This window comes from Zalophus californianus, chromosome 7 (assembly GCF_009762305.2).
Source record: "Zalophus californianus isolate mZalCal1 chromosome 7, mZalCal1.pri.v2, whole genome shotgun sequence".
Taxonomy (NCBI): Eukaryota; Metazoa; Chordata; class Mammalia; order Carnivora; family Otariidae; genus Zalophus; species Zalophus californianus.
In genome coordinates this window covers 66307175-66323428 of record NC_045601.1, presented here as the reverse complement: position 1 = coordinate 66323428, position 16254 = coordinate 66307175, and the positions used below count along the sequence as shown (strand labels likewise).

Sequence of the window (16254 nt, the reverse complement as noted above, 5' to 3'; positions counted from 1 at the left end):
AGGATTTGGAAGGCCCCAGATCTTTTTCAGGGTCTGCCTGGTTAAAAAGACCCAAGACCCATTCAAGCACACATAATTCAGGAGGCCTGCCTGCCGCAATAAAGGCCGAAATTGGATACTTGGTGAGATTAATTACCTAGATAGGGCTTGATAATGCAAGTCAAATGGGAATGTAATTAAAGTGCACCTTCCATGAAAATTATTCATTGCTGATGGATCAGGTGACAGATAAATCAAAAGGCATTTTAAAAAAGACTACAGGTTAACTTGAAGCAGGTCTTTCCTCTTTATGAAACTCTGTAATTGCCGGTGTGGAATTCACTCTTGCTGTCCTATCCTCATCATGACACCATGAAGCAAAAAATGTAGATTGTAATGTAACCTATTAGAAACAGAAGCCAATAGAAAAACCATTAGGATCACAGTTACAAACAAAAGGTCAGCTAGACTGGAACCAGTTGGCTGGCAGCTTTTAGAAGAGACTATGTTCATACTATAATGGGGATTGCAACCATAAAAGAACAAAGATGAATTAATAAGTTGACTAGTCCCCAGGGCGCAATTCTTACAGATGAAAGGCATGCTGGGGTAATCAACCAGAGTTATAAATTAGATAAACTGAATGGCATAAGAAGTATTTTACATCATCATTATTAAATAAAGTCTTTCTGGATGTGCTGTTAATTCTTTACTGTCAATACATTTATTTACAGTCTAAGAACAATAAAAAACAGTGTTTTATAACAACAGCAGGGTAATTTCAGTTACCCAGAGGGACACTAAATCTAATTTCTACCTTGAGTTCTTTTAGATGTGTTTATTATACACCTAAGAGAAGACAGATGAAACAAAATGTCCAATTAAATGATAGTTACTGGAAAATATGGCTTTATATGTTACTCATTTTCTTGCTCTAACTAATGAATATATCTTGCTTTTATGGACCTGTATAAAGAAAACGTGTAACAGTTTTCTTGTCTGCAAGAATAAACGTAATGCTGAACAGATTACTATGTCATCTAGTAGATGGCATATGAAATTCACAAAAGAGGACAATCACTGTTAGAAAAAACATAATAGCATAAAACTTGAAAACTCTTTGTTCTATGGAAGTCTTTAATAACAATGTAGATACTGATTTATTACTACACACCTTCAAAAAATTCCCACTTTGTATTTTATTTAAACTTGAAAAAAGACAAAATTTGAGTTGAAATTACCCTCAAGAATCCATTCATTCCAATATCACATAAAAAATCCTTCAAATTAAAAGATAATCAAAATAATAAAAACTGATTTTGCACTATTACCTCTAGGCAATTAAGAGGCTCATCGCAAATACTCTAACCTAATTATAATAAAGTAATATTTCTAAAATTGGTTTCAATAAAAATAAACTTTACATAGCACCTCTCCCACATGGTCAAAACTCAGAAGAAAATTCATAAGCAAATACACAATAAGATTTTAGATATGTAATTTTGATACACAGAGTCTGCTTGTGTTCGAAGTGCTCTAGGTAAATGTATAAAAAGTACATCTGTCAAAGAAATATCTGTTTATAGTTCTCCATTCCTAAAGGTTACTGATTAAAATTGAAAACAGGCATGGCAAACACCCAAGATATTTTATCAGAAGACAGTGCTTTTTATGTTCCCTGTAGGTTCCAGTAAGTAACTTAATCCCAGCCAAACTATAAAGTAAACTGTTCATGATTTGTCAGATTAGCTGATCCTTGTCCAGAAAAATGGTCTGAAAAAAGAGTCACCAGGACACTATAATTAAGTTCCATTCATCCATTTCATCCCTGGATTGAAGAAAATAATGAAACATCAAAGTAGTCAGACAGCAATCTAAAGAAGGTCAGTTAGTATTTTTTCAAACATAACACTAGTATTTAATGCAGCAGGTGCACCAGAAGTAACTTACAAATCATATTAATATCTAAGGTTGGTTGAAGTAGCATTATGGCTTTCTCTTCTTTGTTTATGTCATTTTTAAAGATAAAGGAAATGGGGCACCTGGGTGGCTCAGTTGGTTAAGCAACTGCCTTTGGCTCGTGTCATGATCCTGGAGTCCGGGGATCAAGTCCCACATCGGGCTCCCTACTCAGCAGGGAGTCCGCTTCTCCCTCTGACCCTCTTCCTTCTCGTGCTCTCCATCTCTCATTCTCTCTCTCAAATAAATAAATAAAATCTTTAAAAAAAAGATAAAGGAAATGTTAAAAATAAAAGATAAAGTCTCAGTATTAACATACTGACTGAAGATAGCATGAATAATGTTTCCAAACTTTTAGGAGGGTCTCCAACTTTTCTATAGGTGAGTACATGATAGGGGGCATATTTTAAAATGTCTGGGAGAAAGAAAAGAAACTAGGAAGAGAAAGATATGTGAAAACAGAAGCATAACATAAAATGCAACTATAAATATAACCATATATATATTATATATTAACAGACATAGTCTTTATGAGATCGCTTGATTTTACAACAATATTTCAAATTAAGAATGATAATAAAGATATTAGAGGAGATGATGTATAAATCCATAGTTTATCTTTATGGAATTAACATCTTTCCTTTTATGACCTCTACTGAGATTACCAGGTTCTCAACAATGAAATTTATGTGAGGCTAAATCTGGGTTCGTAGTGATGTCAGAGATGTGCAAAAATAGGATGAGATGTCAAAACAAGGAGAAAACAAGGTTATGATAATGTATTAGAAAAGAACAAAGGCAGTATTTTTTTTCCAAACAAAATTCAGACTCATAATCTATCTTAGAGTTTTTAACAGTCTGATAAATGTTGTATGAAATCAGCATAAAAAGTAATCTATTACATTTCAATTCAGCCAACATTGTGCACTTACACCACATATGCCATGGCGTTATGCTTTGTTCTCAACCATGACAAATATGATTATGACATTTTCTACTCCAAGTTGTCTATCAGAATTTTTTCTCATGGCTTGAAATTGTCAAATCCAATAGACTTTCTTCCATCTTCATGCTATTGACCTCCTGTGGCATTTGATTCTATGATTAACTGACTTGGAAAATATCCCTTCCTTTGGTTACTATGACAGCCCACCTATCCAACTGGCCTGGATACTCCTTTTTGGTCTTCATCATATTGTTTTAATATTCTGTCAGCTCCTGTTGGTATTCTCAAAACTCCTCTCTCAAACTTTTGAATTATAGCTCTACCTCTTCCTCCCCCCAAAAGGCTATTCATTAACTTGTCATCTATAGATTCATGATTCCCAAATCTGTAACATTTAGGCTCCTCTACCATTTCAACGCCTATTCTCCTAGGAAAATATATGTGTTTATAAAACATATAAGGTTAAAAAGTACATAGAGTTAAAACTGTCTATATACATGCCTATACACATAAATACATCACATCACATGTGATGTCACAGGACCTAAAGTTGTTATGTTTAAGGGTATTAGTAACATTTGAATAAACTGCACAATAACGATATGGCTTAGCCAGTGTCTCTGCATTTTATTACCATATATGACTGTCATTATGAATGCTATGCTCAGACAATGCCCTGCATCTTTCTATATGCTTAAGTTAATGATCAAATATTATTAAAAATTGGGACACTAATTATCTGATGTCAACATGCTATGGATAATTAAGAACTGTGTGTGTTTAAGCTATGATAATTATTTTTCACAGATCTTTTCTAGTGCTTGTGTCTTAAACAAGCCAAGCAGCTACTGGACTGCAAGTACATCTCTGCCCTGTACTTGGTCAGACAACATACCTCATCTACTCTGCCTTCTCCCTGATTAATTTTGTTTGGTTAAAGCAATTATCTCTCCCTATGTGACAAACCTCTTTGTAAATGAAATGCAAGAAATTTGGGTAATTTTTCCTAGATTTTCCCTCTTAACTGATCCTTGTTTCTTGCTTACTATAGTATAAAGGAGCTGAAGTCATAAAGCAGCCGGGATCGACACAAGTACCAACAGGCTTCGGCAGTGGTAATCGACACATCTGAAAAGGAAGACCTTGATAGTGTTCTTTCCTTTACCCTATTACTTAGATCATTTGGTTAAAACTGTTAATGATCCTCTTGGATCAATGTCTTTTGCTTGTAGCTCTAATTTACTGCATTGGATGATTAGTACAGATGTTTTTGTGGATGGCTCTGCATCATTCCACCAAATTGCTTGTCTGAATCAAATTTGGTTCGATTCATCACCAATGAAGCAAGGAATAAAATAATCAACATTTACTTTCTCTTAACACTGGTACCAAAAATAGAACAACAACTAAACGCTTGTCAATTTAAGAACTATCTTTTACCTTTGTCAAAGCTAAGTCCCTCTGCTTATCCAAGGGCTTAAAATGGTATGTATGGTTGGGTGTGGCAGAATGGAGGAAATGGAATTGAGAGGAACCAAAATATGTACTTCAAATTTATGAGTTTTTTTTAATATTTTATTTATTTGAGAGAGAGAGAGAGTGAGAGAGAGAGCATGAGAGGAGAGAGGGTCAGAGGGAGAAGCAGACTCCCTGCTCAGCAGGGAGCCCGATGTGGGACTCGATCCCGGGACTCCAGGATCATGACCTGAGCCAAAGGCAGTTGCTTAACCAACTGAGCCACCCAGGCGCCCATCAAATTTATGAGTTTTTTTAATTGAGGTATAATTGACATACAACATTATATTAGTTTCATCATCAAATTTTTATCATCATCATAATCCTCCTCCTCCTCCTCATCACCAATTCACATTATGTGTATTCATCTACATATGAATAATGTATGAAATTACCATCCAATGGTTTTTCATTCTCTAAAATGCAGCTTATTGATTTCTTGCTCTTAAATGATTTTTTCTTTTTTTTTTAAAGATTTTATTTATTTATTTGAGAGAGAGAATGAGATAGAGAGAGAGCATGAGAGGGGAAAGGGTCAGAGGGAGAAGCAGACTTCCTGCTGAGCAGGGAGCCCGATGTGGGACTCGATCCCGGGACTCCAGGATCATGACCTGAGCCGAAGGCAGTCGCTTAACCAACTGTGCCACCCAGGCGCCCTTAAATGATTTTTTTCTGAAACTGTGTCTGTCTTCACAATGCTATTCCTTTAATAATACTTCGGGGAAATGATTGTGATAGTTTGCTCTGTATGAACTAAGCAAACAACCCACAAATGAAAACCTTTTTGTACCATGGAACAACAGCACCAAGTAAATCAGGTAACCAGTTTTGATCAACAAAGAATCAAGCAGAAATCACTTCCTGATTCAATTTATATTGACAATCTTTTACAAATGTGTTAATTTATATTCTTAGCATAGTTATCCTCCTACATACATGTATTTTGTTCTTTTATTATTTATAATTGTGTAAAACTTCCAGAAAAAAGAGACTGAATTCAACATATATCGACCTGGGTTTGTACTCTGAAAAATTCTTGCATATTTTATTTAAGTCTCTGGTGTTAACTTGCTTTTTGTATTATTTCCTGCTAAAATTGAAGAGTAGGTGGTCTTGTTAGTCACATTTCAATTAAAACAAATTTTCTATATCTCACTCGAACAAACTTCTTGACTTTAAAACTAAAGTAGCTATTTCTTTATAAATACTACTCTAGTGAATGCATTTTCAATTCACTACAATCTCCACTCAATAAACTTAACAGTAGCAAAATGAAGGACCTCCTATTAAGGGCAAAACATATAATGAGAATTACTTTACATAATTTCATCATTATCTACTATTCCAGGACAATGATCCTAATGGGCAGTCATATATTTTTTTGAAGAGCCTTTTTAGAGGAAGCTTAAATTTAACAAGTTACAAATTTAATTCTCCAAAATACAGTCACAAGAACTTTTTCACTAGAAAATCCTAAAACAGCATTCATTTCTTAATCATGTGGAAATTGCTAGTTTAACATTGTCAAGAATTTGACAAACTTGCTCAAGCTTGAAAATTCAGAGACAAACCACATAACTTACTTTATATAGAATGTTCTGCTACCATCAAAGTAGCACCTTCTATAATTTATGAGATAATAAATTGGCTCTGTTTAAAAAAAAAAAAACTGCCTTGGATGTCAAAAGCAAAATATTACTATTGGTCTTTCTGGCACTTACCAACGCATTGCACTAAATAAGTTTAGTACATTTTTGAGGGGGAGAAATCATAGAAATGCATGAAATTCCTTCAACTTCCACCACTTGCCCCACCCACAAAAGTGTCTATGCCTGTCCTATGCATATGGAAAATAAATTCTTTCAACATAATAGGATGTAACTAAATTATCTCAGGGATGGATATTTGTATTAGCCCATTCAGAATGCTTTAACACCACAGACTGGGTGCCTTGAAAAACCAGAAATTTATTATAATTCTGGAAGCTGGAAGTCCCAGATCAAGGTCCAGCAGGATTCACATTCTGATAAAACCACTCTTCCTGGCTTGCAGATGGCCACCTTCTCATTGTGTCCTCACAGGGTCTTTCCTCAGTAAATGTGCATGGGGAAAAAGCAAGCTCTCTAGTGTCTCTTCTTGTAAGGACACTAAGCCTATCAGGATCAGGGCCCCAACCTCATGATCTCATTTAAACTTAATTACCTCCCTATAGTCCCTGTCTTCAAATACAGTCACCCTGGGGGTCAGGGTTTCAACATATGAATTTAGAGGAGGACACAATTCAATCCATAGCAATGTTATAACTGAGTTATTACACAAATTAACTCTTTCTTCTCAGATCTTTAAATATAATTATCCACAAAATAGCAAAGCTGAGATCAAAGAACTTAAGAAAAGATTAAGATATATTAAATTGAAAATATGAAAAGCTACTTAAAACACCTTGTCCTAGGGTTCTTTCAAATGTTTACAGAGTCCTAGCATTCAAGAGCCTGCAGATCAACTTGTTAATAACCTCAACCTAACCTCAACATAAGCAAAATAGTTCATTACAAATATTTATAAAATCAGAAAAGGGTGGATGTGGCAACTCACATAGACTCTGGAACTAGAAAACATGGAGGTCACATGAAGGTGAAGATGTGGGGTTGAGAACACAGGTTGTTTAGGGATATTTCCTTACATATATTTTAATTGAGAAAATTCATAGAATAGCTATGTGATATAGTTTTAACAAGTCACAAAACTACAAAAAGGAAAAAATATTAAAATACATTATGAGGGCGCCTGGGTGGCTCAGTTGGTTAAGCGACTGCCTTCGGCTCAGGTCATGATCTTGGAGTCCCGGGATCGAGTCCCACATCGGGCTCCCTGCTCAGCAGGGGATCTGCTTCTCCCTCTGACCCTCTTCCCTCTTGTGCTATCGCTCATTCTCTCTCTCTCTCTAATAAATAAATAAAATCTTTTAAAAAATACAATAAAATACATTATGAAAAATATATATAGATATATTTTAAGCTGGGTGCGGAGCCCAACATTGGGTTTGAACTCACAACCCTGAGATCAAGACCTGAGCTGAGATCAAGAGCCGGATGCCCAACCAACTGAGCCACCCAGGTGCCCTGCCATTCAATGTTATATTAAAAGAAAAAAATAATTTTATTTTCAACAGATTTTCAAAATATGAAGAATTGTAAAAGTTTTCAAATATAAAGGTAATTTGTAGCTTAATATTCTGAAATAAAACTCCTTTAAACTTTTGTTCTAAATCTCTGCTTAAATACCAAGTTATAGTAAAAACTCATTTTAAGATTCTAAATATATCTATAGTTTCAAGACCACATCACAAAATTTTTATACTTGAAATTATATTTACTGCGTAATGTAAATAAAACTAACCCTTTATATTAATCTTGATAATCTTAGAAAGTCTCTTTTCATATTATGATATACAAAGAATTTATGTATTTAATTCAACAAATTTACTAAGCATGTACCCTGGGCCCATCTGGTTACAGAGGCTAGAGAATAAGACGAACGATGTCACTGTTTGCTTACCCTGTGAAGTCTAATGGGAAAGAAGACATTTCACAAATAATATGTCACAAATGTTTTAAGAAAAGCCATGAGATATTTACTGTAAGATGTAATTTTCTACCAAATTTTCATTGTAAGTTTGGGATGTGAAGATACTGTGTAGGCATCTGGGTCTTTACATGTAAAGTGGTCAGCATATACTAAGTACTCATTAAGTCTTAGTTGTCAGTATCAATGCCAACATCATTGCCAATTTTATTAAAATAGTATCCAAAAAGATCTTCCTTTACATATGTTTTAATTGCTGATAGCCACTAAAGAAAAACTGTAAATGTATCTACATGTTTATTTTTAAATTAATGGTGTCAAAAATACTTAAACTTTAAATAATTAAATTTCACTAACATAGTCTAAGACTCTTGTTAAACAAACTATATGTATAAATTTCTAAAATATCATGCCCTATGGCATAAACTAGCATGACTGAATCCTGTTCTGCCTTTCAGATACATCAGGTTTATAAAATAACTAGAAACATAACAGCAATGCGTATTTTGAATTGCTTACTGTTAAAGGAATCTTAGTTGTAGCGTACATGTGTGTTTATGCACATATGTTTTAATAAAACTAACACTATTTCTACAAAATGTTTTTTTTGCTGGTAGTGGAGGTGGATTTCTTTCTTTTTTTTTTTTTTTTTGCATTTATCTCATTTCGCTTTATGGAGATTGCTGTGTTTCTTATTACTCAATATAATCAGTAAATGCTCTCAAACAAGAAAATATATTTTCTTAACATCTTGTTCCCTTAAAATATAAATCGTTTATAAATTCCAAAGAAATATCAAAATGTATAAATTTAAATAGGAATAATTTATCTTACTTACAGGACACATAACTTGATGGCCTACCCTTTTAAATCATTGAAAAGAGATGATCTGAGTTAATTTATGAGAAAAATAGTCACAGTTGAATCACACTAATAAATGTGAGTGAAGATATTTCTGACTAATACAGGAAATGACTTTTGTTACTATCTCCTTTTTGTGTAACTTTATTTATGTATGATGTTATATCATGTAACACTATGGTTATATTTCATTTGGGACACTATAAACATTACAAATCTAAATAAAAATAACAGTGAAGCAAATGTTAATTTTGACAGAGAAATAAGATCAAGAGAAATTAGTCAAATTAAGATATGCAGAGGTACTTTTGAAGTTTCTTATAAACGGGCATTAAAATCATAGCCAGAAGGCACATGCTACAGTAACCAACATTCTCTCCAAGAGATTTTTATTTGTTATTAATATCCTCCAGAAATAACACTTCTTAGTAGGTCCCTTTTTCATTGAAGAGTAATTTATCACCAGACCATTGAATCAATCAGCAAATTCCCATGTAAAGGATTATACAGGGAAATTCTTAAAATACAGTAGTTCATGATAAGATTACATAACACTGAATAATTCTAGGTAAGCAGTGTACTTGACTGCAATAATCTGGGATGTTGTGAGGGGCTGCCTGCATTCTCGTCAGTGAAGGACTGAAGAATTTATTTGCTCAGCTGCCAAGATGGCTGCTAAAAAAGCAGACCTCAGCTCCCTGCCCCCCTTTAGAATTTCCTTGTCTGAAAATTGACACCTTGCTCCCTTCTAGGCTCCTTCCTGAACCCATGTCTGGACAGCGCAGAGGTATGAAAGCCTGACACTCTTTCTTCAGCTCTGGGCAATATGGAGGTCGCTTACAGGTGCAGAACTCCCCATGGAGTTGGCTGAGGATTCCAACGAGATTGCACCACAGGTCAGCTTCCCCTCTGCTCCATCTTGCTCCCTTCCTTTCTCTTCCTATGGCACTGATCCCAAGTACATGTCCTAATACCCATCTAAGTGTCTGCTTCCTGGAGAGCCCAACTTGGTAAATTATACCCTCTTTCAAGAAGTTATAGTTATCATCTTTAATTCCTACCCAATGTTTTCTACAGCATTCTAACAATTATCAATCCCATTAAAATTATAGTATCTGTACACGTATTACTCAGCTATAAATTACTCCACAATTCCAACCAATAACGCACTGCACAATGTATAGTTTGTATTGTACTATAACTGTCCATTTAACTATGGGCATAAGATGGGCTCTTAGAGGTCTTCTGTCCCAAACCTCTCCTTTACTTAGGAGGGCTAATGAGTTCAAAGAAGTTAAACTATTCAATTTTGACACACTTTTTTTTTTTAAAGATTTTGTTTATTTATTTGACAGAGAGAGAGAAAGAGCACAAGCAGGGGGAGTGGCAGGCAGAGGGAGAAGCAGGCTCCCAGCTGAACAGAGCCCAATGTGGGGCTCGATCCCAGGACTCTGGGATTATGACCTGAGCCGAAGTCAGATGCCCAACCGACTGAGCCACCCAGGCACACCTTGACACTCTTCTCATGTACATTTTACATTGAAAAAATACCAAGAACATAGTAAGAGTTCAGTCACTAGTGACTCTATTATTTCTACTATTATAATTGTTATAGTACTATAACATACTTTTCTAATAAATGTAACTGGTATTAAGCTAAAAGCGCAATTTTTATAATATAAGGAGTCAAGTAGCATGATACCATTTCAGGAGAAAATTCAAGTTCAAAGAGCTGAAATAACTTATCTAAAATTAAGTAATTATATCATTGAATATCAAATCCTGTGCTTTTCCATTCATGTCTCAATGTTTCCACTCTTGTAAAATCATTTAACTTTTCTTGTGTATGACTAGTTTCATCATTGGAATTAATTGCACAACATTCATTGTACAGCTTGCATACAGAAAGAACTGTTACACGGTAAAGGTACAGATGAACATAACATAATCACTGACCTGAAGAATATTTGCTGAATCCCTTAAGTCTCTTCGGGGGTAAGACCACATACTGTAATTTTATATGCTTTAAAAATTGTCTAATTGTTTAAGTGATCCCACAGTGAATTGAGGTACTATAAAAAGAGATAATAATTTTAGGGTGACCTGTTTTTAGGAACTTTCATACTTCTGCAGACCATTTTTGTGTTAATGCACTTAATCTGGAGTAGGAATGTAGTGGCACTTACAATGTTTTAATGGGGGAGGTCCTCTTGAGGGCCTACAATATGATTCACTCGTCCTCCTGGCAAAATCAAATCCATTCCAATGTTCTGCATTGACTGGTATCTTTTCTGTGAGAACCTCCTTTTTCCCACAGATAGAATGGATCTCTCCTTCTTGGAGTTTCTGTATTTTGTTCCTAATGGTCTACAACATGCATCACATTATATTCAAGTGCTCCCTCGTATTAGATGTGTAAGTAAATTTATCTCCTACGATATGGGCTCCTCATTAGGGTAGGCCCAAACTTTACCTTCCTATCCTCAGCATCCTCAACAGTGTTTGATTCACACTACTCAATATAGTTGGTTGAGTTAATATTATAATTGTTATAAAAAATAGCATTTAAATAGGTCTTAAGAACACGTATGTAATTATTAAGATCACTTTTGTTCAAGAGAACCTTCCAATGTAAGGAAGAGTTAGGATCATAATGTCATAAATAAAATGCATGTGCTTTCCCCCTCACTTATATATTTTTAAAATACCTCCGACATACATATGTTTGATATGTGTAACTTCACTCTTAAATAGGCGATATCATTCCTAACAAAATAAAACAACAATGAAAAGTATATATATATATATATATATATTATATATATATATATATAAAATAAGCCAGTTTCTGTAGGTCATATGTTCCGGATAAATAAATACAAAAATTATTGAAATATGAATATCACATATTATTCTCTATACACTTTTCACCTTAAAGTTAATTATTGGTTTAAAGTAGAATCTCAGTCTTAAGATAACTTGTGACTAGATAATAGTCACATTTTGCACAAGCAAAACAAAATTAATCTCCTCCCCCCTCCAATGTTATAAAAGATAATTGCCAATTCCAAGCCCCCATTAATTTCCCCCCACACTGTGAAAGATAAAGATTTTACAGTTTTTTGCCTTCACAAAGAGTTATACAAAGAGAGGATTAACTCAGCATTCATTTTGCTACTCACTACAATAATATTTTATGACACTAAAGAGTTTTAAAGTTTTTTCTAATATCTCTCATCCAACATTTTATCTCCACTTTAGTCATGTAGAACTTTAGTGATCCAGCAAAGAGCACGTAACTCCTAAGTGGCAGGGGAGGGGCTGGATCATGGGTCGTTCAACACAAAAACCTTACTCCTACCCTGAACAAAGCATAAAGGGTCTTCAATGTACTTACATTTGTACAAACACTGGTGGGGAAAGGGGTCTTGTGCTCCAGACTCCAAACTTAATAGAAAAGAAACTACAAAGTCTACACACTACCTTTCAAACACAGGCTGATAATTTTCCATCTTCACTCTATTCTTATCCAGACACATGCAGATTCTCCTAATAAATCTTTTTATAGTAGGCACTGGTGGATTGCTGATGAGGGGGATAACTGTCCAGAGATCCAGATTTAAACTCATCATTGAAATGATTGTAGCATAAACTAGGTGGGAGGTGATGCTGTTTAGTTAATAGAGAATGAGAATTTCAAGGATCATTGCAGGTTTCCATGGATAGTAATGAACATGGGCAAAATTTCAAATCATTCCTCCTTTAGAAAGAGCAAAAATACATGTGATGGGGAGCAACGGGGACTGGGTATACACATTCAATAGAACAGTCACTAATATATTCTAAATTTCCTCTGTTAAAAAATAAAGGAAAACTGCCCTGCATTGGGGCTCCCTGCTCAGCAGGGAGTCTTCTCCCTCTGCCTTTGCCTCTCCACACCGCCCCACACCTGCTTGTGCTCCCTTGAGCTTGCGCCTGCATTCTCTCTCTCAAACAAATAAATAAAACCCTTAAAAAAATAAAGGAAAAGTTCTACAAACTTCTACAATTACCACAGATCGCTGTCTTATTTAGATGCATTTCTTTTTGAAAGTAAAAGAAAAAAAAAAATCTAACTTTAAATTCACGGGGTTTTAGCATTTGAGATGCAATAGAGACTAGGCAGGTGTGAATTAATATTTTAATATAAAAATATAAACATTGCTTTTTAACTTTCTTATATTTATTCTTTTTAAAATTTTTAATAGCTTTATTGAGGTATAATTTACATACCATAAAATTTACTCATTTTCAGTGTACAATTCAATATTTTCTTTATTATATGTACAGAGCTCTGCAATCATTACAATCTAATTTTGTACATTTAAATCACCTTTCCCCTCCAAACAAACAAACAAACAAACCTAGTTTGCTCTTAACCAGAAGAGAATCAGCCACTCAAAGCCACTTTACCTAACTACTGTGGGATATTTGATTCAAGAATTCATGGGGAAAATCTATGACCTACTTAGCCCATGCAGTATTAACCTAAAAAATTAAACAACAGACATTTAAGGAGCAAAAAAACAGATCCCCAAAGCAGCCTTTTGGTGAACTCTATTTGTGGCATTAGTTCAGTATCTTTGGGTCATATTCAAAAGTAAATAAAAATGTCCCTTCTATGCTTGATATCAGCAGAGATAAAAGAACTACGCTAGCTCAGTAGACCTAAGAGTTTCTATTAATGGTTCCAAAGACAGCTATAGTATCACAATCATGATCCTAAAATGTTTTGAACCCACTCAACAGGAAAGTTATGGTGACAAATTTCAATATAAAGCAACACAAGCAAAAATATCTGGTAAAATGATTTTAAGAGAATAGTAAAGAGGATCAGGGTAAATACAATTAATCAAACCAAATCAGTTAAATTGGTTGTTTCTTTTGTCCAATTTTTGAAAATTTAAAATTTTCTAGGTTATTTTCCCTCCAGATTTCTGCCTTTACACAGGAGATCTGATTTGCAATAGCTTTTCAAATAAACATCAAAATGCAACCTTTAGAATAAGAAACCACTAATCTGTTCAAAATGGTAAGTGTGAGACCATATGAATAGTTTTCATTCTACAGATACAATTTAAATAGGTAATATTTTGTTAAAATTGGCATAGAAGTGAAGAATAGATTCATCTATGTCCAGAAATTTGGGATAATACTGGTTTCTGACAGCCAGCCAAAGATCAAGAAGACTTTGTTATAAGCTTCTTATTATGATGCTCACCCAACTCAGTACTCCAGTGCAGGTCCCATTTTATTAATGATGATGACATGGCACTTGGCTACATCTACTACATAACATCTTCTTTCAGCAGCAAGAGTTTGAGAAAGCCCTCAATTTCTGAACCTTCTTTCAGTAATAAGATTTTTCTGAAGATCTAGACAGTCTCCAATTTCTGAAACTTCCATTCCAATTGATATTTTCCAAAACATACCATAATAAAGAATGACTGAGTAGGGCACCTTAAATGCCAAGAAGAAAGTAAATGAAAACTGCTTTTAGGCTAAGTTACAAGTTCACAATCATCATGGTTATTATTTCCTAATTCATTTCTTTTGAAATCCTCAGGAGATCTGCCAAGTACGTGCTCTAATATTATGAACAGTAATACAATCACAAATCTACTACTGATGAACTTAAAATTCCCTCATGCAAATTTTAACACAGACTTGCCATATATTACAAATATCACATTCTATGTGGTAAAATATTGGCTAAAGTGATGTGAAACAGTGTACTCAACTCCTTCATCATTCCTAATGATCATGTAGATTTTGATCATAAGTGCATACCACACAAAAAAGTAAAACTGCAAGAATTAGCCTATGTCTCATTTTGTCCAATATTTTCACTCCCTTCCTTGAGATCGTTCAGCAGAGTTGCTTGTCTTAGAACAGTCTTAACTGCTTTGCAATTTATCCCTTTTTATTTCTCCTGCCAGATCTCTGGAGGACATGTTAATGAGTCTAGCAATGGTTTAATAGGCAACAGGAGAAATAACAAAGAAAAGTTAAAGGTGTGAATAATCAACAGGCTGGAATAATTGAGTTCTGTGTAGCCAAGTTAACTAAATATCGAAGCGAGACACCTCACTTATGTAGTTGCATTATTCACTTAGTGAAGACAAACACAAACACATACCTGCTTGACCAGTGGTGATACTGACAGCGGCAAAGAGCCTCTGGGATCGGCTTAAGTCAGAAACTCCATTTACAGCTTCTACTTCAAAAGTATAATTAGCGTGGGCTAGCAGGTCCATGACAGTGACATAGTTATCCTCTAATCCAGTCTGCTGTGGCATGTATCCAATGTTACTCCCACAGGGAACACATTCGCCCTGCTCCCAACTGCACCGCTTACACAATATTCTGTAGGTCACGTCATTTCTTCCCCCGTTGTCTGCAGGAGGACTCCATTCCAAACTCACTGTGGTTTGGTTGATGTTGAAAATGAGGTTCTGTGGTGCAGATGGGGGCCCTGTGGAAACCAAAAACAAACAAACAAATAAACAAAAATAGAAAAAAACAAACCCAAAAAATGAATAAAAGGATCTGCGGGGGCCACTAAGCTAGTGGCTCAGTTACCATAGAGAAAACTAGTTGAAATGCTTTCTTTTACATAAACATTTCATTACCTTTCCTAGAGAAGCTGCATAAAAGCCTCCTTGAATTCACTTGGCAAGAGGCTTTATTTATTTTCCATTTAATACGTCAAAATGAAAACAGGATAACAACTGTCTTTGTACTTTTGCCACAGTCTTTAGCTATTTTTCTTCCAAGCAATTAAAAAGAACAGTTAATGCACCTAAAAAAAACAGTTGTGCAGTTGTTTAAAAATAGTCTCCCTTTTAACCATATAACAGAGAATACATCCATTCATTCTTACTGTGCTCAAGAATGATTTACAGCAAGTCTGGGATTGGCTTTGGATTTGGGTCTCTCCGATATTCATTAATTGAAGCACCAAGATGTGAGATTTGCTTTGTTTAGTGATGGAATTTTAATTTGGAAACCAGACTTTTTAATCACACTTCATATTCAAGTAAGACTCAAATAACTCTTACATTTATTTATGATTCCTATTAGATACATGTGAAAAATCTTAAGATGCATCTTGATTTTGCAGATGTGAAAGTTTCACTAAAGATGACATAAGATGTATCTATTTTCTGTTATTATTTAGCCTTAACAGTCCATGAGAAAAATGTAAGCATTTAATAATAATTAAGAATGCAGGGCGCCTGGGTGGCTCAGATGGTTAAGCATCTGCCTTCGGCTCAGGTCATGATCCCAGGGTCCTGGGATCGAGTCCCGCATCGGACTCCCTGCTCCTTGGGAGCCTGCTTCTCCCTCTGCTTCTCTCTCTCTCTCTC

At 34.8% G+C, this 16254-nt stretch overlaps 1 protein-coding gene across 5 annotated transcripts in view; it reads right to left on the bottom strand.

Annotated features, from left to right (window-relative positions):
- Positions 1-16254, bottom strand: part of EPHA7 (EPH receptor A7) — a 166963-nt gene that overhangs the window by 90651 nt on the left and 60058 nt on the right. For all 5 annotated transcript variants that reach the window (XM_027603119.2, XM_035728635.1, XM_027603117.2 and 2 more), the window contains exon 5: positions 15024-15359. In XM_027603119.2, the coding sequence (XP_027458920.1) occupies positions 15024-15359 (336 nt within the window). The remainder of the gene's footprint in view (positions 1-15023; positions 15360-16254) is intronic.